Source organism: Apodemus sylvaticus, chromosome 1 (genome assembly GCF_947179515.1).
Source record: "Apodemus sylvaticus chromosome 1, mApoSyl1.1, whole genome shotgun sequence".
In the NCBI taxonomy this organism is placed as follows: Eukaryota; Metazoa; Chordata; class Mammalia; order Rodentia; family Muridae; genus Apodemus; species Apodemus sylvaticus.
Window position 1 is genome coordinate 55,965,273 of NC_067472.1, and position 27,983 is coordinate 55,993,255.

Sequence of the window (27,983 nt, forward strand, 5' to 3'; positions counted from 1 at the left end):
GGTTGTGTGACAAGTCACTGATTTGTGTCTGAGCTGCTTTGTTGGTGAAATGGGGACAACTGGAGATATGGTTCACAGAACTGAGTTTCATCTTCTGAACCCACATAACAAACAACAACCACAACAGAAACAAACGGACACAGTACCACGGGGCTGGAGAGGCAGACAGGTCGATGGCTGGGGCTCGCTGGCCAGGAGTCTCGAAAACCACTGAGCTTTCTGGGTCAGTGAGGGAGCCCACCTCAAAAGGAGGAAGTGGATCTCTTCAGGAGTCATGTCTGCTCTTGGCAGGCTTCAAGCAGGGCAGTGAGCTCCAGCCCCAGATCGTAAGCAGTTCTCCAGCATCGCCCCTTCCATCGAACCCCTGCCTTCAGCCTGCGGGGCACCCAGCTGCTGGTTTCCCCATCTGTAACAGAAGTCACCAAGCTCTAGAATAGAACAGCTCAAGTCGGGTGTGGCCCTAGGCGTGCCCTCCCCTGGCTGCTAGGGCTCCCTGGACTTCTCTCATTCATACTCTAACCCCTAGCTCTAGCTGCCCACTGGGGGGGTAGGTGAGCCCAGCCACCACGTGCCTGGTCACTGGCACAAGGTGGGCACAGAGCCTGAAGTGGTCACAAGTCTGCTGCAGACAGGATGAGCCCAGGTGTCTGTACCTGCTTACAGAGGACAAATGACAAGGATGCTGGCATCAACCCTGCCCTGGGTGACCTGGGGCAGGACACACACTAACCTCTTTGAGCCTCGTCCCAAACCCCTATGAAACAGAAAGCTTAAACCAGGCACTGGTTTTAACTTTAGGTTATTGTTGTTGTTTATTTTGGGGTTTTGGTTTTTTTTTTTTTTTTTTTTTTGGCTGTTTGTTTTTGACACAGAGTTTCTCTGTAAAGTCCAAGCTGTCCTAGAACTTGCTGTATGTCCAGGCTGGCCTTGATCTCAGAGATCTGCCTACCTCTTCCTCCCAAGTGCTGGGATCAAAGGTGTAGAGCCACCACTGCCTGACACCTCAGTTTTTGAAACAAGGTCTCATGTAGCCTAGGCTGGTCTTAAACTTGCCGTGGGTGATCCTAAATTTCTAATTCTCCTGGTCCCAGGTACCGAGGCTACAGATGTGCCACTACACTTGGTTTGTGTAGTTCCAGAGTTTGTGTTAGGCAAACACCATACATGCTGAGTTAACCCCCAGGCTCCCAGTGGGTGTGGTAAAGTTTACTATCTTCCAGGGTAAGGGAAAGGAGAAACAATGGCATGCCTGGGCCCAACAGCCCTGCCACCCTAGCCCTACAGGGGCCTGAGACTCCTCCCCTGCCTGCTTCCCACACCCCAGGTTCCACGTCCCCGTTAGGTCTGGAGCCCAGGATGGGAGCTGAGAAAGTGCGAATGGAATCCAGGCTGGCCTTGCTGGCAGGAGGAGCCTGGGCTCTCATGGCCCCTGGAAATGAGTGTATGGTGTTTTCCTGACTGGGAACCTAATCGTCAGCGGTTATTTATTGTTACGTTTCCTAGTGGGTAGGAAAGCCACAAATAAGTAAATCCGGGCAGCAGGGTACAATTATTGAGCCCAGTGCTTTATTTCCCAGCCCGGCCCACGGCAGATCGATGGTAATTTATGACGAGGCCCCTGAGGGAGGGAAGGCGGCAAAATAACCACCTTGCCTCTCATCACCCAACCTGGACAGCTGTGCCTCCTCACAGGTGGCCAAGGCACCAGGGACTGGGCAGAGACGCCTGGGGAGGAGGGGACGTGATACACAGCATTGCTGGGGAAGAGGAGGGGACAGCCCAGGCCTCATGTCTGGCCCTCAAGCAGATGCCCTGTTCAGGGATCACCGGACTGAAATAGGGTGGGGTGCACCGCTGAGTCCCCAGCAAATGGTTTGGGTACATCTAGGGTACAGTTGGCAGAAGCAGGGCCTGGGATGAAGATTAGCTAATCTTCATGGCTAAACTGAGTCCTTGAGAAAATCCTGGAGAGGAAGTGAAGTAGGAAGGACATTGCTCCAGGCCAGGGAGTCGGCTCGTAGGGTGGGCAGTCTTGGTCAGTCTTGGACGATGGGTCCTGGGCTGTGGCTTGCTCTAAGGACTATGAGGGGATAGGACTGGAACTGGGAGTGGGGCTAGCCTACTGTGTAACAGCAGACACTGTACAATGTGAGATTCTGCCAATCACGTTTCATAATTCAGATGCTGATTTTTATCGTGTTCCATGGATTGCCAGGTCTCTTGCCATTATAATTTCATTCTCCACTCCGGGGATGTTAGGATGCTAAACTGGGGCTGGGGTGAGTGGTGTGTGTGTGAGAGCTGGGACAAAGCCTCTAGGGGCTGATGCTGGGTGGGGCTGAGGTGGGGTTCAGACCGCAGGCTGTTCACCACTTGCTGCGGGGACATGGCCTCCCTAGCATAGGCTCCTAGGTGGCACTGGTGGCTTGAAATATGGAGCCTGCTGGGCCTGCTCTATAAACCCTCCGTGACCCTGGAATACCTCGTCCATCACTGATAAGAAAAACTGGTGTTCAGAGATAGCAATATACTCATCTCGAGGAGCCCAGCAAGCGAGGCTGTTCTCCTGACAGCAAATCCCTCCCAGGAAGTGGCTGATGCCTAGAGGATCACGGGATCAAGTCATCCAGTGATTTGGGGCTGATCCTTCATTCTGCCAACTCTTTGCAAGGCCCTAGGCCTCTCAGGGACCTTGAAAAGAAAAATAAAATCCTCAAGACAGAGGAACCACCTAGGTTCCCTCCGTGGGGGTCACTGAGCCACCTGATGCCAGCTCTATGTGGGGGGCCCAGAGGCACCATCTTCTGGCCAGTGCTCATCAGAAGCTGATTTGCAAACTGACAAGGCACCCTCCTGGAGATGCCCCAAACAGCCATCCCAAACCAGGGCTAACAGCATGCCCCAGAGTATTGAAAAGACTACACACTCTGATCATCAAGGCTGATGCCATCCTTGGCCTACATTAGGGTGTGGGTGGCATCCTGGGGTGGCCAGCACCTCAGACATGGTTGTGGAAGGAGTGTCATGGAGGCCTCTGGCTTGCTTCTACCGGTGAACTCCCCTTTTCCTTCTGCCTGGCTCTGAGAAGAATGGCACTGGGTAAAATCAGTATTCCAGTCAGGGAGGGGCTGGGGGCGGGGAGATGCAAACAGAATGTCAAGCTAAGCAAAGGAGCAGGGCGTAGGGGCGGGCGCTAGGAGCCGGGCTGGAGCGGGCAGAGGTGCTAACCCTGCCACAAAAGGCACAGGCTCTGGGCTGCTGAGATGCTCTGGGGATGTGGAGAGAGTGGCTGGAGGGCCTGCCTGGCTTGGAATCCAGGACAGAGGGAGGAAGAGAGGGGGAACAGTTGAAGACAGAGCCTGTGTCTGACCAGAATGAGTGGCTTCCTGTGCCCTGGTCCAGCTCACAGACCCAGGCTCCCTTTCCGGCAGCCCTCCCCTGAGTATGCAGGCGCCTGCTGTGTGCTGGGTGTGAGCTAAGGAAGCAGAGGCACACCACCAGGGTGGGATACAACCTTGCTGTGAGCGGGCCTCACTCAACCTCTCTCAGAGCGTTTGTTTTGAAGGTTATTACAACCCTGGGGGGCTAACAGGTGTTACCCAGGCAGGGTCTGGTGGCAGCCCCTAACAGGACAACTTCAGTGGCTGTCTTTGCTGCGGCTTTTAATTGCTAATGCACCCCCCCCCCCCAAGATTCTGCAGGCTCTGCTGGTGGAGGATAGACCTTTCAGAACTGGCCACTAGGAAAGGCCGCTCTTTCCCTCCTCCCTTGGAGTTCTTTGGGTTTCTAGACATGTCGGTCTTCGGTCAGGTCTAAGACTCGAAGCAGGGCTTGTCCTCTTCCTTGGGCTGTCCAGCGCACTCACCCCTTACCTCCTCGGGGACTCCCTCCTACTCTGCATGGTGGCCAAATACTGTGGACAGCAAGGCTGTTTCACGTTGGGTGGAGCCGGGAGCGAGCAGCATCCTTGTTGACCACAGTGGAAGGAGACGCTCACCGGCTCCAGCGAGCCTCCCTCCTTTGGTGCAGCCTGCCTGGCAGCTAGGAACTGGGGCGAGGTGTACCCCTCTCACCCCATATCCGGTACAGTAGGCCTCTGAGTTTGACAGAGTCCAGGCTTGGAGGAATCAAGGTGTCGGGGAGCCTGAGTGGACACAGAGACAAGGAAGGGCCAGAGAAGGGCCTGGAAGAGGGGCAGGTACCAGCTGGACCCGAATGTCGGGGTTCTGGATGCTCGGTGTGCCCACCAATGTTCATGTGGGGCCCTGCGGACAGCCTAGGCGCTGCCCCTCGGGTTCACATTTTCTTTGAGATGGTAAATTCTTTACTAAGTGGGCTGGGTTGGCCAGCCACCACCCCGGCACTGGGATTAGGAGCAGTCACACCACACCTGGCTTTCTAACCTGGGTTCTGGGACCAAACTCAGGTCTTCATGCTTGACCCACAATACTTCTTTACAGCCTGAGCTAGTTCCCCAGGCTCCCCCATTTTTTATGTTAGGGATGGAACTCAAGGCTTAATAATATGCAAGGCAAGCCATGATCTACATTCTGCCCTGGACCCTTTAGAGTCTCCCTTCCAGCCTAGTCGAGGCAGAGCCTTAATGTTCACAGTGTTTAGATCTACATAGCCTCCCCCAGCCCAACATTCTGGGTCATCTGCGTGTGGGAGAGCGGCTGAAGGGAGCACGCACAGAGGCCTCTCCCCGCTGGCCTGTCTGCCAGAAGTCTCACAGTCCTCCAGTCACCACCAAACCACAGCCTTCTTGGCCAACCCTGGGGTCCACAGTGCGTCTGAGCCAAAAGCACATCCAAGGTCACAGGTGGGGGTGGGGGTGGCGCAGGCGGTCATGGCTTCTACCAGGCTCCCGGGGCTGGGCTGCAGGCTGGGAGGGAGGTGGCTTGCAGCTGCCAGGCCCCACTGCTGCTGCTCAGGGATCTGTGGTGCCAGGGGTCTCATTAAGCTGTAGCTGCACAGAGCCTCGTTATTAACAGGAGTGTGTGCGCGGGGATCCTTTCCCTCCTTCCCTCTCTCCTTAAGGCAGGCTCCCGAATGAAAAGGGAACGCATAATGCAGGGCGTGAGGAAGCCTGGAGGGACGGCACTGCCTAGCTGCAAAGAGGAAGACGCATCTACCCTCTGGGGAGGCCGGCGAGGCCGCTGCATTTATGAAACATTCTCTCCTTCTCCTTCTTCCCAGTTCAGCAGGTCTCTCAGGCTGCGCTTTAAGTCCTTTTGAAGTGTTACAACCACTTTCTCCTCTTTCAATTAACAACAAGAAAAGGAAGCTAATGGCTTCCTGAGCCTGGCTGTAAATATTAACAGAGTCTGCCGCCTGGCCTGAGCTCCCCGCCTTCCCAGCCCACAGAGCCAGCTTACAGGAAGGAAGGGCAGGAGATGCCCTGGCTCAGATTCCTCTGGGGGGTGAGGGGGGATCGAGGGAGGGGTGGGCACAGCAGGCAGGAGTGTGGCCTGGAACCCCCAGCTTGTAGCATTGAGTAAAGCTTACAGTAACATATATCTGGGGAGGACTAGACGCTTGAGTGCTTCCTTTCCTTTCTTTTCTTTTTTCTTTTTGTTCTTTCTTTTTCTTTTTTAAACTTTTTTTGTTTTTGGAGACAGGATCTCATGTAGCCCAGGATGACAGTGAACTCACTGAGTAGTAACCAAGGCTGGGCCTTGAATTTCTGATCCTCCTACCTCTACCTCTGCATGCTGGCAACAGCTGGAGGAGGAGCTCGCAGACTCCTGGGTCCTCAGGACTAGCAGAAGAGGCCTGGGATCCTGGTCACCCCATTGCCCCCCCATCCCCACCCCCACCCCCGGCATCCACATGGGACTCATCCACGTAGGACTACCCACCACGTACCCATGAGCCACCGAGCCGCAGGGCCAGTAAAGCCCTGCTTCAGGATCCACCGAGAGCCGGAAGATGCTCCGTCATTACAGTGCTTGCTGCACACACACGGGGCCCTAGGTTTGAACCCCCCACATGCACAAATACAGCCAGGCGCAGCAGTGTGCCCCTTGTAATCCCAGTGCTGGGGAGATGAAGACAGGAGGATTTGTGGGGTTTGCTGGCTGGCCAGCCTTGCCTCATGGGTGAGGCTCTAGGTCCTGATGAGAACCTTGTCTCAAACCCCGTAACGAAGATAGACAGCTTCTGAAGAATGACTCCTAAGGTTGACCTCTGCTCCCCCAAGTATGTACGCACACATGTGTGTCTGTACACACACACATACATTCTTACACACTAGCATATACCCATACACCCACATACAAACAAATGAAAAGAGCTACAGTGTGCAAGGCCAGGCAAGGTGGTACACACCTGTAATGTTGGCATCAGGGGGAGAGACAGGAAGACCAAGGCAAGGCCCAGGCTACATAGTGAGACCCTACATCAGAAAGCAAAAGCCACCAAAAATGTACACACACACACACACACACACCCTTACACCCTTACAGTGTGTGGTCTATCACTGAGGCTGTGGGACATGCAAGTGTCCCAGAGGTGAGGTGGGCATGAGCAGACCAGGGAGTTTAAGAGTCCAGTTGAGGGCACCGTGGTGGGGTACACAGGGTCAAGAAGCCACTGGTGTTGCTGGCAAAAGTGGCCAATTTCCTGAAAGAGGTTCTGACCTTAGCTCCTGGCTCCAGGCTCGTCGCCACGGCTCCCCAGGGCTGTCAAGGCCCTCCTGGGTGTGGGAGTCAAGGTACAGCAGAGCCTGATGAGTAGGCCTGGCCTGCAGAGAAGTCTCCTGACTGGGCACAGGTGGGCAGAGGGCCAGCAGCTTCCCACGGGCCAGAGCCCGCCACTCCTGCCCCGTCCTTTGGGCCCAGAGCAACGGAGCATGTCAGGCCTTGGCCTCCATGACCAACTCCCAATTGATGGTCCCAAGCGCCCTGGTGAACTCTCCTTGCAGAGACTTAGGCGGCCATCTGTCCCCCAGGAGCCCAGCCCCCCATGGCTGCCCTGCTTGGCCGGAGTTCCATTACCCTTGCTCAGAGGCGTCAAAGTCACAGGCCCATTCTGTGCAGGCAGGGCCTCTTGGGCTCCTCCCTGTTCTTGTCTCTCCGCCGCCTGAGTGAAGCCGCCCCTCCAGGCAGCGGCTCTAATCGCTTCCACTGCTTGTTACATTAGGGAGCTATAGCCTAGGAATCTGGGGACCTCTTTCTCTCTAGCCCAGGTACCTGCAGAAACAGGATCATCCAAGAGAGAACACAACCCTTGCAGGGCAGGTGGTGTCTGTCTATGCCCTGTGTGGCCTCTCAGCACCAGCACCAGGAAGTAGGAATAAAGTCACAGGCCACCTGTGACCACAGCTGCCCATACGTGAAGGGAGAGGCTTCTGTGGCAGAGGTCCTGGGTTTATCTCCAGATTAGGTGTGTCCCACACAGCATCCAAAGAATGACACCTGAGGTTGTCGTCTGGCCTATCTATGCACGTGCACATATGTGTACATACAGCGACAAACATGCACCTCTGGGATTCCACTCCTGCCAGCCTCCCTGCTCTGGATGTATCTGTCTTTACAGGTAGGGACTCCCACAGGCACCCTCGACCTGGCTGGCACACACGTACCAGTCCCTTCAACCCTGCCCTTTGTAAGGAGGCAGTGGTCCTAGCAGGGTGCAGGCTGGGAGGTTCACACTGCTAAGCACCCCCCACCCCACTGCTCCTCAGGTGCCAGCCTGTGCCAGGCCTTGCCTGCAACAAGGGAAGAGGCAGAGGGAGGAGCCCTACTTCCAGAGCAGGGAGGGGAGCCATGCTCCCAGCTGCCACACCACAGCATCTGGGTGTGCTCCCATGTTGTGCTCCCCCGGCCTGGAACTGCCAAGAGCTGATGCTGGGGAACCATTTGGAAACTGGCCCGCTCTGGTGCTCCTGGGAGCACTCAGCTGCTCTCTAGCAAGGAAAATGATTGGCGCCCACGGAATCCCAGGCATGTCTTCAGGGAGCAGAACCTGGAGCCTTCCTGAGTCAGCTCCTTTCCCAGGACCCTGTTGCCTGCTGTTCCCCAGCCCCGCCCTCACTTCTAGTATCCCCAGGTCTCCACACAGGAAAGACTGATGTGTCTAAGTTGCAAGTGCGGTCCTCCTCTTCCCTGCCTGGATGCTCCCAGCAGGTCCCGTCACTCTTGGTATGAAGGCCAGGGCACATGGATCAGGGCTCCTCTGAAGGCAGCTTCCCGTTCCCACCCCGGCTTCAGTGCCTTCCACTGACCCAGAGCTTTGCCCTCAGCCCTGGGAGGGCGCAAGTCCTCCCACCCCGAGCCTTTGCACAAGCCGCTCCCTCTGCCTCAGTTACTCTTCCTTCCCAACTCTCAACTGGGCTGACCTTGTTTTAAGAGCAGTTTGGCCCCTTTCCTGGCCTGCAGCCCTCCGCCCTTGTCACTCTGTCCTGTCACTGGGGTGAGACGCTATCCGGCCATCCTTCCGAGGCAGTAAGCAGCGTCCTCGGGACACAGTCTGTTTGATGCCGGCCCCTTCATCTAGAGAAGTAGGATACAGACGTTGCCTACAGCCTGTAGTCGGAGGGAAAGCAAATCCCCCTTCCAGCTCACTCCAGCTCCTGCTGGCTGTGATGGGAACTCCGCCCTCTGAGCTACAGGGCCCTCTGCCCAAGGAAGCAGCACACTCTTTCATTTCCAATGTGATTGGCTAAATGGGCTAGCCACCGAGCCCACCTGGCTTGGCACAGAACACACCAGGCGTCTGATTAATACCATGCACGTGAAACTCTGTCCCTAAGAGCCAGAGGTTGATGCAAAACAGGTAGGCTAATTACTAATACAGGAATTAATATCGGCAAGTGTAGATCCGGAAGGCAGCACGGACAGAAAAACTAAAGACCCATCAAATTCTGCAACAAGCCCCAAGGGACAGACGTGGGCTGTACTGCTGCCACCAAGTTCCATGTGTCTGTCAGGAGAGCCTGAAGGGTGCCACAATCACAGGACAGTCTTCTTCAGGAAGCCCCCCCTCACATCCATCGTTTTCTCCTGAGCTGCGCCTGGCGTGTTTATCACACTGTGGTTTCTTCTGGCCACTGGCTTCCCCACAAGGCTGAGGCCTCCTAGGGAACTGGGCTCCTCGGATCCCCGGCAAATTGTACAGTGCCTAGAGCGTGACTGGGCTGAGTTCATTAGGTTAGGTGGGGGGATGGATGGATGGATTATAGGGATAGGTGGATGGGGGGGAGGAAAGTGGAGGGATGGATGGATGGTTGGATCCTGGGTGGATAGATGAGTGTGATAGGATGGATGGATGGATGGATGGATGGATGGATCCTGGGTGGATTGAGGAGTGTGGGTAGGATGGATGGATGGATGGGGGATGGATGGATGGATGGATGGATGAATGAGTGGGTGGGTGGGTGGATCCTGGGTGGATTGAGGGGTGTGGGTAGGCAGGTAGACGAGATAGAGGGGAGGTGGTTGGATGATTGGATGGGTGGGTGGGAAGGAGATGGATGAGGGGTGGATGGGGACAATGGAGAGGTAGAGGGCATAAGAAAGCCTTGGGAGGAACCCGGCCTGGAGGGACTGTGTTTGTCTAGAGACACAGTCCTGCTTCACTGGGTCTTGACATGGTGTGGGGAGAGGAAATGCCTAGAATTTGGAGCCCTGGCTCTCCTGCAGATTGAGTAATCTTCTTGTAAAGTCCCCCCTCCCACCTTCTCAGCCTGTGAATGGCTGTTCCTCCCTGACCCACCAGCCTCGTCCAGGCTTAAGGGAGATGGCCACGCAGACACGAGGGAAGGCTAGAGCACATGCTAGATGACAGTATGAATGGCCCCATCAGATCAAAATGCCAAGGACAAAGTGGAGCTGGGAACCCAGTGCTTGCCAATACTGTTACCAGGGTTGTTGGTAACAAAAGGAACCATGTGTGACAAAGAGCTGACAGATGGAAGACTTTACTCAATAGACTTTTTTTTAAAAGAGGTTTGCTGGTACAGAGACTAGACCAGAGTATGGGGGGCGGGGGTCCAGGAGAGAGAGGCTCAGCAGAGCTGCCGTGGGGCTAAGGAGCCCATTCCTGGTCTCTTAGGGCCCAACAGATTTCTTGGCTAATATACATGATAGCATTGACAGCCACTGCAGGGGCATGGCTCCTTTCAATCTAGCAGGGTCCTGGGCCAGGTGCTGGCCAGCGGACACATGTCTTCCAGGCCACATGCATTTGGTGCAGTGGCCACAGGTAACTATAACTAAGCACCCACAGATGAGAGGCGCCTGTCAGTGCCCTGGGCTCGCGCTGGTGAGCTGGCTTGGAGAGCCGGGACGTCTCAGATACCCGAGAGGCCCCTTCAGAAAGGAGACCCTGGCTAAACCTTGTGTCCGCACACTAAAGGTCCCTATGAGGCTCTGAGGACTCAAGGAAGGCAGCGGAGCGTGTGGGGTAACGAGCGGGCCCAGCACAGCCTGACTCAGACTCTTGTTTTCTCCAGTGAGGAAGCAAAGTGAGAAGTATGGCGGGAGCGTTTACGAAGTACCTACGTGCCCTGGCACCGAGCCAGGCACGCGTGTCCAGCCTCACAGTCTTCCATTTCTCCTGTTACATCACCACCATTCTAACCATGAGACCATGTATTCAGAGAGAGAGAGAGAGAGAGAGAGAGAGAGAGAGAGAGAGAGAGAGAGAGAGCGCATAATGCAGGAGGGAGGGATGGCATATGAGAATTCTCACGGGAGGGTGACAGAGCAGGGAAAGGTCCCCATGCCACATGTGTGTACTGTCACTCTGTGTATTCTCATGTCCATGTGTAAATGTGTGTTCATGAGTGTGCACATGCCCGTGGGAGCGTGTTACATGCATTCCTGCGTGCAAATGTACCTTGAAAACATCTTCGCCATGCAACCGTCCATATGTGTGCACGTGTTCATTTTTGCACATGTGCATGGATTTAAATGTGTACAGGGATGTGTACAGGTGTCTGTGTGCACTTCTGTTTTCATGTTTGCCATGTTGGGTTTTCACATGTGACATACATGTTCATATGAGTGCATGGATGTCAGCGCAGGCAGGGTTGTATGAATTAGTCTCACTGTGGGGCATTGCAAGGCTATATGGAAGGCGGAAGTTGCAATGGTGAGCCAGGCCCAGGGGCCTTAAGGACAGTAGGCCAGCACTGACCGGCTCCTGAGGGCTGGAGGAGGGGCCCTCATTAGTGGGGTGAGTCTGCCTTCCTCCTGAACCCGTGATTTCAAGAGAAGAACTCTGTGGTTTGTGTTTGTTATGGGGAGGAGGCTGGGGTTCCAGGCTCCTAGGACACAGCCCCCATCCTGTGTGTGTGTGTGTGTGCAGTGGTCTGGCTGCTACCTCCCACCTCTAGCATATAAAACAATTTCCCTGTCCTGTCCAGGAAGGCAGATGACCTCACTGGACTCTTTCCATCCCTCGCTTTCAGAGAGAAATTACAGTTTATAATTGGATGAAATCACACGGTGGTAATGGCAGTAATGGCCTAGGCCGCAGCTACCACTGCCCCTCTGCAGGAACAGGCTTACCTTCCCTCCTGCCCAGCCTCACCCTCTGCCTGCCTGGGACTGTGCCACCTCCCTCCTGGCACCTAGCTATTCTGTGTTGCTGTCTGGCCTCCTGGGAAAGGCTTTTGAGAGAGTCCCTTACCCCACCGTTTCTTTATACACTGACCACATAGTCTGTCCTTCCCATGTGTTCCCTGGGGGCTGAAGCCATGAACAGCCGCCAGGCACCTCTGCTCGACACATGGACTTATTAAATACACACCCTAGATGTGCCAGCTGCAGGCACCGAGTAGGTCTTGAACCAGCCACCGTTGGTCCTACAAAGCAAAGTGGCCTATGGCAGCTGAGCCGGTGCCCCCAGATCCACCATCAAAGCTCCTGTCCAAACTAGGACAGGTGCCTGCGGAAGAACGCAGATACCACGGTTGGGCCTTCTTGGCTGGCTGCTAATCAGGAGGGGATAACATTGTTTTGTTTTGTATTCCCAAGAGCAGCCTGCAGCACCCCAGGTCTCTACAGAAGAAAGGGCAGCAGGGTGTAGAAAGTCTGGCCCCACAGGAGACAGACAGCTGGAAGACAGAGGTTAGGAACAGTGGAGGCCCTGCCTCGCCGGCCCTTGGTGAACCAGAAAAGCTGAGCTTGTTCTGAAAGCCAGGTCTGGGATGGCCCAGGTCTGGGATGGCCCAGTTAGAGTCTTCAAGTGATATTTAGTCACAGAAGCACAGGCTGGAGAAATGGAGGCTGTTCTGGGCTGTGTGGGTGGCTCTGCATAGCCAGGCGCTCCCCAAATATTGCTGTTGTTGTTATTGATGATGATGATAAATATCATTATTATTATTACTATTATTATTACTAGTAGTATTACTACTACTACTACTATTACTACTACTGCTACTACTACACTTATTTATTTACTTTGTGTGTGTGGTCAAAGGACGTTTTGTGAGAGTTGGCTCTCTCCTTCTACCATGTGGGCTCCTGGGGCTTGAACTCAGGTCTTCAGGCTTGGGGCTAGGTGTCTTTACCCACTAAGCTATCTTGCCAAGTACCTAAACCTCATTCTTGTGAGCCCAATCCTTTCAGGTAGGTACACAGAAGGGTTCCACACATTATCTCGCTTGGAAAAGTGACAAGTGATGGGGACAGTAATCTCAGACCCTCGCCTGGCTTGGAGGGAAGTGGCACTCGTGCAAGGATGCGGATCTAGGGACATGGCTCGACAGCAAAGCACTTGCCTGGGGTGCCAAGCCCTGGCTTTGATCTCCGGCACTGCAAACCAAAACTTGACCTGAGGATCTGTGTGAACTTTTAGCTAGCCTGATCGGCATTCTAGACTAGCCAGGGATACATAGTGAGATCCTGTCTTAAGAAACAAAAACAAAAAACCCAGACTGGGAAGGGATGAGAGCAGCGGGGGTGTGGCCACGGGTGCCTGTGGGACTTGTCCCCGTGGATCCTGATTTCCTGGGGTTGATCACTTGTGCTCTTTGGCAGGTGAAGAACCAGGGAGAAGGCGAGGAAGGCCCTACTCTGGACAGCTGAGCCCCGGGGCTGACGCAGGAATAACCTACCCTCTGCCTCACCCACGCCAGAAGCTTCGCTACAAACAGGAGCAGCCAAGCAGACCAGCCCCTGCCCCCTAAAGTGGCTTCCCTCCCGAAGCGGAGCACACAGGCCTGACAGCTCAGCGGTGCGAGGCGGCGAGGTGAGGTGGCTGCAGCCCGCGGTGAACATCTGAACTCCTCAGAGGGGTAACAGACCCCCACACACAGATGCAGCCTGAGTGGCAGGAATACTGATTCTTTGGAGAGTGGCTCCCTCTCAGCTCTGTCACGCAAGAGCGCTCTCTGCACTGAGCCATTCTGCCAAGTGACTTAAAGGGATTTAAAAAGACAAAAAAAAAAAAAAAATCTTGGTAAAGAAAAGAGGGCAGCAGTCCCAGCAGGGACATTTCTGGAGAGGTGCAGCCTGTGGACAAAAGACCAAAGTTACAAAGAGCTGTGGTGGACGTGGTGGCCAGGGAGAGGCCACACCCCCCGGGGACTGGCGCTGGGCTGTAGGGCATGCCCTGCTCAGGAGTCCCCGGGGGTGCCCTGTGCACCCCAAGCACACAACCCTCGCTCCAGAGAGCCAAGCCATCAGTGCCTGCGGCCTAGGGTGCCAAGGATGCAGCTTGGGACCTGCAGCCGTTTCTGAGGCCTGGCCGCAAGGAAGACTACAGGATTTGGATACTCTCTGTTGCCTCCGTGCTCCCTCTGCCCCAGGGTTGTAGTCTGTGGCTTTGAGCCTGCTAGTGACATGGGGCCAAGGATGTGAGTGTGGCCTGGAACTTTGAAGCAGTGACCCGTGGGACCCAGTGGCTCCAGGGAGCAGCAGGAGGAGGTAAGAGTTGGGGTAAGGGAGGAAGGGCCCCTGGCAGCCCAAAAAGGTGACAAGTCTTCTTCCATCTGAGGGGACGTGGCACATGAGAGGAACAACTGAGTCTCGTCCGCCCTTTGAAGGCCCCCGGCTTGCTGGGTAGGGATCACCACAGGGCTCTGTCAGGTGTAAGGGAGAGCGCTTGGGAGTGAGCCACAGCAGGGAGAGTTATCTCCTGGGCCTTCCCCTACCAGGGCAGCTAGCCACCTGCTCTCTACAAAGGGGACAATGGTGAGGCTTTGTGATGGGTTAGGCAAGAACTTGGGGGACCAAGGACACCAGCCTTGATACCCGTTACCCTCAAACTAGCAAGATCCCTTCCCGCTGGACCTGCCCTGCTGTGGCCTGAGAGATCTGGATGAGCAGGGTCAGGGGTCACTCCTGGCATCATCTGCACTGGCCTCCAGTACAGGCCTTCTGTTGGCTAGAGGGGACAGACAGGTCCATAGTGGTGGGTGAGTTCCCCAAGGCTACACAGCAAGTGGCTGGCCACGCCAGCTCCTCCCAGACTCGCAAGGGTAAAGAGGGGAGGGGCAATACCTCTGCAAACAGTAATCCTGGCAACTTCAGAACCCCTCAGCGCCCTGGGCAGGGCAGGGAAGCCCCAATTCATTACCAAGATGGAAAATGACACTTCCCTACGCTCTGCCCCAGGAGAGGGGCTGATTTATGACTGCACCAGGGCCTGGGACATCCGTCAGAGCCGTGCGCCGCGCACGCCGTCTGCGGGGGCATTAATAGCCGTGTTATTAGCCACTGGCGTGAAGGATGCCCTGCGGATGGGCTATTTGCTGTTATTTATTATAAAGTCGCGACAACCTAGCAGCAGGGCCGCAAGCCCACAGCTGGGCCCCGCCCGCCTGTGGTCCTCTCTGCATCTTCCTCCCAGCCCCTAGGAGGAGCTAGGGGATAATTCCTGGGGCCAGACCAAGCCGGAGGGAAACAGCAGCCACCTCCCAGCAATCCTGTTGCTCAAAGAGCTGATGGAAAATCTGCTCAGCAGGCTCTGTGCAGCCTCACTGCGCCCAGAGGCAGAGACGGAGGGAACACACTGGGCTTTGGGGGCAGAGGTGCCTGGGATGGGCCTGGGGGCTCTGGCTGAGAGTGGTGTAAACCAGGGGGGCAGGCACCCCCCTCGAATGTACCTCTCTGTACACATGAGCTATAGCTGGAAAGAGACAAGGCCCGCTACTCCCAAGAGACAACCCTGACCCCTGGACCCTTAAGAAGAATCCACAGATTGATGGCTGTCCCATCATCTGCTCTTACAACCCTGTGGGGAAGGGTTTAAGACGTCAGCCTAGCGGAGACTGGAAGAAGGCTCTGCCCCGAGCCTATTCCTCCACATCTATAAAAGGTAGATGGATGGGCTCCGAATCCTCCTCCTCCCGCTCCCAGGGCTCTCTCAGTTTTCCACTCTTGCATGCATCCACAGCATGGGCACTTGGGGTGATGTGCCTGCATCCTGACAGTGCCGAGCTGGCCACCAAACTGGGCCTTCACAGCCGGGCCTTCTTGTGCCTGCTTTTCCAGAGCAGCTGAATTTGAGCCCTGGACAGTGTGACTGAGGGTGGGTGGGCAGAACGTTTTGCCTCTCAGGGCCGCTGTAGTGGGAACACCAGGGTCATCATAGCCTCTGGGTGGTGCTGAGAGCAAAGTCCTCCCTTCCTCTTTTCTCTAGCTGCCTAATTGTGGGCTTTAGATTGCAGAGCCTGCCTCATCTATTCAAGAGATGGGCTAGGGAGATGGCGCCATCAGTAAAGAGCTTGCTACATACGCACAGGGATCTGGGTTCGGTCCCCAGTGCCCACTCAGAAGCCATGCGTGGCGGTGCACATCTGTAACCCTAGCACCTGGAGTGGGGTAGAAACAGGTGGATCGCTGGGGGTCCCTGGCCAGCCCTCAGCCAATGGGTGAGCTCTGGATTCTGTGAAAGACCTATCTCAAAGGACACGATGCAGAGCAACAGACACACACACACACACACACACACACACACGGCAGCCTCTGGCCTCACACACAGACACGGGTATGTTTAACGAAGCCCCTCTAAGCCAAGCTTATTGTTGGGCACAGGATGGACCGCACCTCAAAAGCAGCTGTTTAGGTCCAGCGGAAAGGGCCAGACATGCAGTGGGAGTCTAGGCAACTGGAGAGCGCGAATAGAATCCTCCCAGAGAGCGGGGCCGGTTGGTTCCCTGCTTCTGCGAGGCCCTGGTCTCCATGCCCGCCTGGGATTCTCTCTGGCAGCCCCTCCTCCACACCTGCGCCTCTTGTCTAGGCTCCTCCTGCAGGCAAGCAGGAGCTCAGCAGCAAAGACTGGACCCAGCCCCGGTGTCGGACCCAGCCCTGGTGTTGGACCCAGCCCTGGTGTCTGACCCAGCCCCGGTCTCGGACCCAGCCCTGGTCTCAAGGACTCACTTGCCCTCCTGACACGGTCCCCTCTTCATTCTCCCTCTCAATGGCGGTACATCTGTTTCTTTTTTTCCTTCCCCAAAGGAATTATGTCCCAGTGGAGCCAGCTTTACTCCAAAGGGACCCAGGCGGCCGTATCGGGTGGAGGACCATTTCATTAAGAGATGCTGAGACAGAAAGAAACAAAATTACATGTGTCTCCTTTCATCTCCCACCCCCTTCCTGGCCCTGCATAGTTTAATATCGAACACTGCTATCAATATAATTAACCTCCTAAGACACAATTTGAAAGTCTTGTTTTTTAAAGCGATTCACTTTCTCTGGAGCCAAGGAGGGCATCCTGCTGCCCAGCCCCACCCAGCGGCCCACATGCTTAGGTGAACTCACAGTTCATCTCTGGTGGATTTGCATACCTGTCTGCAATTACTGCCAGCGATAACGGCTGATACATAATGCATGCGGCATGAAATTAGAAAAATAATTAACTTTAGATTTGAAAAGAATCCCCACCCCACCCCCCACTCTTCCTGGCAGTACAAATGCTGAGTCCCACCACTGGACAAGGCCTGGGGGCTAAGTTTTTCGGGGTGATGGGTGAGTCTGGCTGGTAAGCCAGAGCAGCCAAGACGAGGAGGTACTAGAAAGTCAGGGCATGTAGGAGGTGCCCCATGGCGTCCGCTGGAACAAGCTTCAAGTTCCTGGGCCTCATCTGTAGCTTACATGTCGGCCACGAAAGTAATGTAGCTAATGAAGTGACCTCTCCCTCCCCGTGGCCAGGGAGTGTTCAGCCAAGCTGAAGGTCACCTATTTCATCCTTGGTCCCATTTCACAGATGAAACCAACCCCCAGATAAGCCAAGACTGAGAGAAGGCTGACAGGACAGACACCCTGAGCCTGGCTTTCAAGACGAGAAGCCAGTGTGGGCAGATTGCAGGCTGGTCTGTGAGGACACTGGGTAGAATGGGGTAGCTCCTCCCCCAGGTCCAGCTATGCCTTCTTTCCATGAAAATAGACACAGGGAGTGGGTTAGGGCCGGAAGGCGGCCCCAGGGTTGCAGCCTGTGAGCCTGTGGCCCTATCTACATGGTCTTCCTCCTTGAGCCCAGGGTAGTCTGGATATCTGCTTCTAATGGGGGCTGAGACCATATCTGATACCTAGCATTGAAACTGCCTTCATTGACAAAAAGAGGGGCGGGGGAAGGGGCAGAGCTAGGAAGCAGGGGGAGTCTGCCTAGCCTTCCATCTCCTCCCGGCCTAGCTTCCTTTGGGAATGTTCCTGATCAGCTCAGTCCCCTCAAAGGCCATCAAGTATGTCCATGCTAGGCCTTGAGTCTGGTGCTGCTCCTGTGTGTGGTCTCAGCCAGTAATCCCTTGCAAAGCTGGTGGGACACATCTAGGCAGGGCACTGGAAGGCCACAGGGGTACAGGACTCCCTGGCTGGTGGTTGTTTCTGGATGCTGGTCAGCCGCCTTTGCAGGGTAGAGAGAAAGCAGAGCTGGATTCTGCAGGATCAGGGTCAGAGAAAGCTTCCGGGGGAGGCTGGAGAGCTGGGGCCTGGTGGCAGAGTGCATGCTGGCCTGTGACACGGAAGGCAAGCCTGCACTGGTCACGGTGGCAAGAAGAACATGTGCAAAGGCCCGGGGGAGTGGGACAGCGTGTGCAGCATGTCGGAGCGCTAAAGGGCCCTGAGAGTTAGAAAGCTGAGTTACAGCCCCACCCTTTCTCCTTCTCTAAAGCACTGATTTCTCAGTGGCTGGAACGGGGTGTGGGTGCAGGAGACACAGTGGGCACAGGGCATGAAGGACAGGCACAGAATGACAGTTAACAGAGGCTATGCCCACGTATAGGAGGAAGCGGGCAGCCCGGAGCATAGGCTGCACTTAGAAAGGGCATTCTGCATGTGGGGTACTCTGTACACATGATCTCATCGTGTCACCTAAGACTTCACACAGGGGCAGCTGTTGGCCACATACATACCCGGGGAACCTGAAGCCCAGAGGGGACACTGCCTGGAAATGCTGTGGGCAGGGCCACTGCCAGGAGCCAGTAACTGCCCCACCCCCGCCCCTAAGCCCCCTTAGCTAACGGAGACCACAGCCCGAACCACCTCTCTACACCCTCCAGTGTGCCGTGTCAGGATCCTCCTGTCAGTCACAGCACTGGCACGTCGTAACTCAAACCATACTTATCTGTGTGATCCGCACAATGACGACCAGTGATCCCGTAAAAGATGGGCAATTTACCAGGTTTAATTTGACGGCCACATAAACTATCAAAGACAACAGGGAATGAGAGGGCCACCAAGCATCCAGGCAGTTTACGGGCTCCTCCAGAAAGGCTGCAGTCTCCCTCCCCAGCCTGGTCTGTCCTCTTCCTGAAGCTGCCATGGGCTGAGACTGGCGTTGGCCTTGGGGAAGCGGGGTGGCCAGGGACGCTTGGGCAAGATGGATGGGCATCAGATAGAGGAGTGGAAAGGCCTTGGGTCCCTGCCTCCCACTGCTGCTCCATTATCCATCAAACATCTCTGAGAGGTGCAATTTAGTCTATTATGATGCAGAGCCTCAGGAGGCTGGGGCCTGTGGCCATGAGCTAAACAGGAGGAGAACAGATCCCACACCAGAGACTGTGGTGGCAGCCTTGGCTTTGGCCTTAACAAGTCTGGCCCTGCTCAGGGCACTGGCCCAGAACAGCTAAGGGCAGAGGCTGCCTGTGTCCCCAGGCAGTACCCATCAGCTGGCCAGGAGCAGGTGTGTCCTCCAGCCAGACTGTGAGGCTCAGGCCGAGATGCTGAGCCACAGCCCAGAGACAGAGTGAACCAGCTTAGGAAAAGCCTAAGCCCTCTGCCCTCAGCCTTGCCCTGGCCCACTCCTGGTCCCTGCTCACAAAGTGACGTGTGATGGGACCTTCAGGCTCCATTAAGAGGAGACTGGAGTGCAGATGAAGGTCTGGGTGTCTGTGACCTTGGGATGGTGGGGGCAGCGGGGGTCCCCTTGTCCTTCTGAACTGTCAACCTCAAGTTGTGAGGTAACACGTATGACTGCCGAGCACAGCAAGGAACACACTGAGAGCACGCAGCAGGCTGCCTGAGAGTGCAGACTGTAGGGCTGGCTCAAGGGCTCAGTCCAGTGCTGCGTGTGTAATGCTGTTTTTAGCTTTGGATTCCAAGGTGATGAGGGGCAAGAGCTTAGGTCAGGCCCGGGGCAGCTTGGGATGCCTATACTTCACACAGAGCAAGAGAAGGCTGAAGAAGACAAGCAAGCCCTTAGCCCACAGTAATGCCCAGACTGACTAGCTGGGCCCCGTTTGGTGGAGTATGGGGCGATGCAGTGAGATTCCAAGCCCGGGAGCACATCCAGGTCCCACAGCTCCTGTCAGCAGACCCATGCCTCAGTTCCTTCAGATAGGTCAGTATTTGTTTGTTTGTAGAAATAACTAATAAGGGCTCTTTGTGTACCAACTACTGGGCTAGACCTAATGGGTAAGATACCCCCAAAGTCCAGACGTAAGGCACACACTCGCTGATAATGAGCAGGCAAGCACTGGGCGGGAGAAGTCATGTTCTGGAGTTACAGATTTTGGCAAGGTGACCAGGAAGGCTCTACCTGAAGGAAGTGTGGGACAGCACGAATCTCTGAGGGCCAGTTCTGGGCAGAGGGAAGTGTGTCTTGGGGCCGGAGGGTGGGCCCAGCTGCTTCCAGGGGAGAGGAATGTCACTGTGCCTGCTACCTGGCTTTGACAGCCGTCGGGATGGTGGAGGAGATTGGGCAGACGAGTGGCAGGGAGTCAGTGCGCCTGGGCGCCAGGCGGGAAGGCAGGCTAGGGATCACTGCATGGTACTGGGTGAGAGAGGAGAGGAGAACAGGGACCGGGGAGCCTCAGCAGAGACCAGCTTGGTCTCAAGGCTTCTGACGAGGGTAACCAATGAAACAAGACCACACAGTGAACCCCAGGGCAAGGTAGAAAGTGGGATGCAGGGCTCGGTGTGGGCAGGGTGAGTGGGTCATGACCATGTGGGCCACGCAGGCTGGATACGTGCATGAGGAGTGGGGAGATGGATGGCTAGGATGAGGTGATGCTTCGCTGAGTAGGTAGACAGGGCAGAGGCCACCGGGAGACGTAGTTGAGGGAGGAGCGCCTGAGCAGGGTCCTGAAGGGCGAGGAGGAGGTCACTGGATAGAGGAACAGAGAAGGCTGGGTGAGGGAGCAGGGTTTGGTGCAGTTGAGAACACATGGTTCCTAGAGCGTCATAGGGAGGCCCCCACCGGCCACGCAGCAGCAGCTGGTCATGCTCCACACTCCAGAGCTGTCCTTGCCGGCCCGGCCCTCGGATCAGCTCTAAGAAGCTGTTATGCCCCTGCCTCAAAAGCCTCCTCGACCCCGAGCGTCACTGCAGACCTTTGCTCGCTGTGTGGAGACATTTTTTTAAAACTGAGAGATTGAAAGATAATTTCTCTTTAATTGATTTTTTACCACTGTGAACAGTAAAATAACGAAAAAAAGTCTATGCTGCAATCTTTCTATTTGTGAAAACTGAAATTATACCTTGCAGAAAATGTCCTCAGCGTGCCGACAACACCTCCCGCCTTTCATTTGTCTCATTCCTTTAAATCAAGAAAGCTGATGTGTAAGTGAACATGTGTGTATGTGCTTCTGTGTGTGTGTGTGTGTGTGCGTGTGTGCCCTGAAATAGCTGGAGGTTATTTCCACTGGAGAGAGACAAGGTATGGAATAGTTCCCCAGGAGATGCAGAGCCCAGAGCCAGGAGTCAGATCTGTTGACACCTCATTCTGCTGTGTATGAAACACATGGGTGACAAACAGGACGTGGTGTTTCAGCACCAGACAGTGAGCTCAGCGCTCTCCACTGCCCACCAGTGACAACGCTAGCTGTGTCTTTCCTGAAGGTTCTGGCGACACGCCTCTTGAGTCACAGCCTCCGAGAAACAAGCTTTCCTTTCAGACCCTGAGTCCGTGCCAGAGTTGGGCCTGTGGAAAATGATGGCTCATCTATGAAATTCACCCTAAATCATTGTCCCACTGCTGCGCACCATTGGTGTGACCCTTAAAGGTGGTTTATCTTGAGGCTGTGAGCTCATGCTAAACGCTCCCCTTAAGAACCAGCCCCTCCTGATGAGATTCACGTGAGCAGCAGTCATTAGTGTCACAGAACTTACCTGTCTCCAGAACAGGCCTCCCTTATAGCCTGGCCTCGGCCCTGCAAGACTCAACTCCCTCCCCAGGCCCCGCTACTATCTCACACTCAGCACACTTATCTTGTGCTCCTTGCAGGTAACTGAGACTCCAGGTTAGGTGGGTCAGGCCTCCAGCAGCCATCCACCATGGTGGTGGCACACCCTGCTGCCACCGCTACCACCACACCTGCTGCCACTGTCACAGCCACTGTCGTGATGACCACAGCCACCATGGACCTGCGGGACTGGCTGTTTCTCTGCTATGGGCTTATTGCCTTCCTCACGGAGGTCATCGATAGTACCACCTGCCCATCAGTGTGCCGTTGCGACAATGGCTTCATCTACTGCAATGACCGGGGACTCACATCCATCCCCTCAGACATCCCTGATGATGCCACCACCCTCTACCTACAGAACAACCAGATCAACAATGCAGGCATCCCTCAGGACCTCAAGACCAAGGTCAAGGTGCAGGTTATCTACCTGTATGAGAATGACCTGGACGAATTCCCTATCAACCTTCCCCGCTCCCTGCGGGAGCTGCATCTTCAGGACAACAACGTCCGCACCATCGCCAGGGACTCCTTGGCTCGCATCCCGCTGCTGGAGAAGCTGCACCTGGATGACAACTCCGTGTCCACCGTGAGCATCGAGGAGGACGCTTTCGCTGACAGCAAGCAGCTCAAGCTGCTGTTCCTGAGCCGGAACCACCTGAGCAGCATCCCGTCGGGCCTGCCCCACACGCTGGAGGAGCTGCGGCTGGACGACAACCGCATTTCTACCATCCCCCTGCATGCATTCAAGGGTCTCCACAGCCTGCGGCGCCTGGTCCTGGATGGCAACCTGCTGGCTAACCAGCGCATCGCGGATGACACCTTCAGCCGCCTGCAGAACCTCACAGAGCTGTCGCTAGTGCGCAACTCGCTGGCTGCCCCGCCTCTTAATCTGCCCAGCGCCCACCTGCAGAAGCTCTACCTGCAGGACAATGCCATCAGTCACATTCCCTACAACACACTGGCCAAGATGAGGGAGCTGGAGAGGTTGGACCTGTCCAACAACAACCTTACCACACTGCCCCGAGGCCTGTTTGACGACCTGGGGAGCCTGGCACAGCTGCTTCTCAGGAACAACCCCTGGTTCTGTGGCTGTAACCTCATGTGGCTGCGGGACTGGGTGAAGGCCCGGGCCGCGGTGGTCAATGTGCGGGGCCTCATGTGCCAGGGCCCTGAGAAGGTCAGGGGCATGGCCATCAAAGACATCACCAGCGAGATGGACGAGTGCTTTGAGACGGGGTCACAGGGCGGTGCCGCTAATGCAGCCGCCAAGACCACAGTCAGCAACCATGCCTCTGCCACCACGCCCCAGGGCTCTCTGTTTACCCTCAAGGCCAAGAGGCCAGGACTGCGCCTCCCCGACTCCAACATTGACTACCCCATGGCCACTGGTGATGGCGCCAAGACATTGGTCATCCAGGTGAAGCCACTGACAGCAGACTCCATCCGAATCACATGGAAGGCCATGCTGCCCGCCTCCTCTTTCCGGCTCAGCTGGCTGCGTCTGGGCCACAGCCCGGCTGTGGGCTCTATCACAGAGACCCTGGTGCAGGGGGACAAGACGGAGTACTTGCTGACCGCGCTGGAGCCCAAGTCCACCTACATCATCTGTATGGTCACCATGGAGACTGGCAACACCTACGTGGCTGATGAGACACCTGTGTGTGCCAAGGCAGAGACAGCTGATAGCTACGGTCCCACCACCACGCTCAATCAGGAACAGAATGCTGGCCCCATGGCGGGGCTGCCCCTGGCTGGCATTATTGGTGGTGCTGTGGCTCTTGTATTTCTCTTCCTGGTCCTGGGAGCCATTTGCTGGTACGTGCACCGGGCCGGTGAGCTGCTGACCCGAGAGAGGGTCTACAACAGGGGCAGCAGGAAGAAGGATGACTACATGGAGTCAGGGACCAAGAAGGACAACTCCATTCTAGAGATCCGTGGCCCAGGACTGCAGATGCTACCCATCAACCCTTATCGCTCCAAAGAGGAGTATGTGGTGCACACCATATTTCCCTCCAATGGCAGCAGTCTCTGCAAGGGCGCCCACACCATTGGCTATGGCACCACACGAGGCTACCGGGAAGCTGGCATCCCTGACGTGGACTACACCTACACATGAAGCCAGCCGCCCCGGTGTGCTCACGGGGCTCTGTCTAGCCCGCTGCAACACCAGGAGCCAGGAAGAAGAGAAACTCCACACTGACTTTCCAAGCAGAAAGCATAGTTTGGGGAGGGTTGGCGATTTTGCAGAACACAACAGTGGGGTTAAAAAAAATTAAATACATAGAAGGCAGGAGGGGGATTCAGCATTGTTGGAGATGTAATTTATACCAGATCATGAGAGTTAAAGACTAAAAATAATCTCGCAGGAAGGGTTGGGTTGGGTTGGGACTTTTTTTTTCCTGAACCAGATTGATACTACCTGTACAACATTTGTATGCACCTCGAGCTCCGTCAGGACCGTTGGAGAGAAGCAGATGACACAGACACGCAGACATGTGACGGCATGGAGCCCCCCTCCCCCAACAACCGTCCTTCTGGCTGCTCACGGGTGACAACTCAATGAAAGGTTTTCAGGTTTCTCACAAAAGAGCCAGGGGAGGAAAAGACTTTTTGCTATGGAGACAGTGTCCTGAAATCTCTTCCCTGGTCTTTTCCATGCCGTTTCCTTCCCAGATCTACAGAAATATGGCGTTCTCCGACATACTCTCAACAATACCATAGTCGATAAAAAGACAAATAAGTCAAACTTTTCCTTCCAATGCTGAGCACTTCAGTTCCACTCACCGAACTCCGTGGAAGCTCTGATGAAAGCCTTCCCTGCCACATGAAGGCGACACCTGTCTACCCACCTATGGCCGTGCCCTGTGTCTCAGTACTGATGGGTAGCCAGAGCTGCGGGCTGTCCCCTCAGCACTTCTTGGGTCAGTTCTTGACATTTTCTCAGACAATAGAATTGCAAAAATCTTGCTTTCTCCTAGAAATCATTGAGTAAGTAAGTAGACCGTGTGTAGGTGGAGGGGAGCTGCCTCAGTCCCGGTGGTAGGAAAAGCCTCAGTCCAGTGGTAGGAGATCCTGTGTCGGCCAGCCCAGAGCCAGGCCACTCCCCTTTCTGATATCGAGAAAAGCTTTCCTTGACGACCAGTGCCCTCATCTGTCTCTCCCCCAGTAGATGCTATCCCCATAATAGTGTTTACTCTTTCTCCTAGGACAGGTAATTTATAAACAGGGACTGTTTATAAATATATGTGCGCACACACACACACACACACATGCACGCACGCACGCACACACACACACACATCAGCTAGCTAGACCTACTGGGTTTCCATGGCTGCCCAAACAAAGCCCAGAAAAAATTAAAAAAAATTTTTTTTTTTTGCAGAAAATCACTAGGAGACATCAGCAAACACACACACACACACACACACAATATCAGTCATGCCCACACTGGGGGTTCTGTTCTCAAGAGGGAAAAATCAGATTTCTTTGTTAAAAAAAAAAATCACCCTCCAAAAGGGTACTGACCGGGCCCTCACAAGAGCTAAGATTTTATTCCTTCCCTGTGGAATCAATGTCGTTATCATTTATCAACTGACACCACAGTGTGGTGAGCCATGAGATTAAAACCATGATAAAATAATGACAGCAAATCCGGAAGGGAGGGAAGAGCGGTGCCTGGGGTTCTGATGTCTGCTTCGTCCTGTCCTCGGGAGCCCGGGTCACCGTCTGTCAATGCATCACTGTGCCCTGCGCTGGGAAAAAAGTCATCAAAGGGAGGAGGACGCTGGTGTGAGGGCAGCTGGATGAGAAGGGGACCAGCTCCTGACGCTGATGTTTTCAAAAGACCTCTGCCACTCCATCCAAAGCAAAGGCAGGAAGAAGAGGCCAGGCCGCTGCCCAGCGTGTACCTGGTGGGGCATCTGCTTGCTGGACATTAAAGAGTCAACTAGCCCTTCAGTGAAGAGAAAGAGATAGAAAGAAATGGACCCAGCAGGTGCCTCAGAGTAGTGGGAAGAGACACAAGCTCCTGATCAGAGCCCGAGGGGTCATCACACCAAATGGAGACCCCCAGCCCACCAGCCCCAGGGGATGGCCAAGAGGTTCGGACGTGGGTCATACCGAAGGAGACCTTTCTTCCTCTTCATCCCAAGTCATTTTTCTCACTTGATGAGGTCAAGAGAGGAATGTTCCTGAGCTTCGGATTCAGGTCTGTATAAACATGTACCCTGGGGCCTGCAGTCCCCAATGACCCTGGTGATGGCCTAGTCCTGGCAGGCTCAGGAGACCCATTGGTAAGGGACAGGTATGTAAGGGAGAGTCCCAGATGCTGAGTGAGGCATGCAGGGCACTATGCCCTACTTCTCTGGGGCCTCAGGAAAATAAAACTCCACGTCCTCACCTCTGCCTCGAGCCTGTAACTTGCCCTGCCCCATAGACTTTCGTGTCCCCCTTTCCTATTCCTGCCCCAGGGAGGGTCTTGTGGTCAAGTTGACATTTAGGAACAGCTGGTGGCCTAAACCCTGGGAGCTGCCTGGAAGGTCCTACCTGGAGATTCAGGAGTCTCTAGGCCAAATGCTTGAAACACCTGGGCTGTGGTATTTCCTGCTCCATCACCCAGAGTAAGCCTGATGTACAGGAGCCGTGGCAGTCACAGGCAGAATGTCAGATTGAGGACCAGTCTAAGGGGGCTCACTCCATCATACACCCAGCTGGAGAGCCCAAGGCTGGCATTGACCCCTAAAAAGTGCTAGGTGCTGATCAGAGTGAGCACTGCCCAGCCATGGCCCCTCCTGCAGGCCCAAGCAGGCCCCAGCAGGCCCCGCCTCCAAGAGCCCTTCCTAGGTCATTTCCACCCCTTCTGGTCCTAGCATTTTCCCAGTACCCTTTATTCTGTGTGTGTTGGGGATGTAGGAATAGTGGAGACTAAATCCAGGGCCTAGCAGTGCAAGGGAAACACCCACCACTGTGCTACGTCCCTAGCATCCTTTCAGAAAGCCCCCAAATGTGACCCTTGTCCCAGTTCTCTAAAGGAGACAGAAGAACCTGGCTTCTGGCCTCACAATACAACAGAAGAGGTTCAGGGCACCCAGCCTCCTCTAGCCTCAGAAGTGAGGGAAGCCAGGGTTGACACTGGAAGGCCAATGGGACCCTTGTCTGTGTGCAGCTGACATTTCCACAGGGAAGTCTGTGGCTGGCCAGCCTGACCCTCACAGTTTCTAACCAGCCAGAGCAACCTCGTGGCCTCACCTCCGTGGCCTCAGCTCTGGGGCGTGTGTTCTGTGGCGTTTAAGGCAAGCTTAAACTTTAAAAAAAAAATCACACACACAAAAAGCCAGTGACACTTCTCTGGTTAAGTGGTTTACCCTTCGTGGTAATTAGATGCAGCGATTGGAATCTCTTTTTCTATTACATGGCAATTTTACTTTAAATTTCCTCTTAAAAAAAAAATAAAAGAACCGGGAAAGAAGAGGCAAGGAGGGAGAGAGGCATCAGGGCCAGGGGCATTTGCATTTTGCGAATAAAGCCTCTGGTAGGCTCAGCTCGGGTGTGCGTGCAGCCCAACGTATAGAATGCTTAAGAGATTACTAAGAATAAAATCTATTAATTAGTCATACTCAATTCCGCAGACATGACGTGAATCCAAAGCTCCCTTTCTTCCCTCATCTGCACCCTCTTCCTGAGGAAGCCTCCATCTTCCCTGCAAGGCTGCCTCCTGGCCTGCCTCCTCCTCGGTGGAGCTCAGCCTTGGCCTTGTGTTGTGGATACTGACCTGGAGAACAGGCGTGGGGACACTGCACCGTCCTACCCTGGGCAATGTTGGCAGGGGAGGACAGCCTTGGGAAGACAACTGAGGAGTCCAGCCTCCCCTTCCTGGGGCCGGAAGGCCATCCCTGCCCGCTCCATGCCCCTCCTTCCTTCTCAGAACCGCTCTCCCAGAGTTTGCAGTAGTCAGCTGCCCAGCTCAGCCCTGACGAGGGAGCTAGGAGCATGTTATACAGATTCGAGCTTCCATCCCTAAAGTGAGGGCATCTGGGGCAGGTTCTTGCTTCACGAAGGCCCTGTGAGAGCAAACCCTCCATGCTGAGTCTGGGAGGTTCTCGTGGGCTCAGGGCAGTGGGGAAACCGAGCTGGGTAGGAAGAGTGGCGGCGGCGTGGACTCGGAGTCCACAGAGGGATGGGCAGTGTGTCTGGAATGGCCTCCCAACCCGAGCTTCCTCCCTCACTGCCCCTGGCAAGAGAGTAAGAAACAAAAGTCAGAGCCACGCTGAGGGCCCTTCCCGCCCAGCCCCCCACAGGCCAGTGAGTCCGAAGCCAGCCCTCTCCAGACATCTGCTTTCCACTGAGCATACTGGGGGCAGGGGGGGGGGGGAGGCACAGCTTCGGAGCCTCTTGCTTATGAAAAATACAA

At 55.1% G+C, this 27,983-nt stretch overlaps 2 protein-coding genes across 2 annotated transcripts in view; one reads left to right on the forward strand and one right to left on the reverse strand.

The window, feature by feature from the left end:
* The window catches only part of Macrod1 (mono-ADP ribosylhydrolase 1), a 141,132-nt gene that overhangs the window by 78,742 nt on the left and 34,407 nt on the right, over positions 1 to 27,983 (reverse strand). The gene's annotated exons all lie outside the window — the stretch shown is intronic.
* Flrt1 (fibronectin leucine rich transmembrane protein 1) lies at positions 13,001 to 27,921 on the forward strand. The gene is made up of 2 exons (XM_052190865.1): positions 13,001 to 13,877; positions 21,616 to 27,921. The coding sequence occupies exon 2, from the start codon at positions 21,666 to 21,668 to the stop codon at positions 23,688 to 23,690; it is 2,025 nt and encodes a 674-aa protein (XP_052046825.1). The 5' UTR covers positions 13,001 to 13,877; positions 21,616 to 21,665; the 3' UTR covers positions 23,691 to 27,921.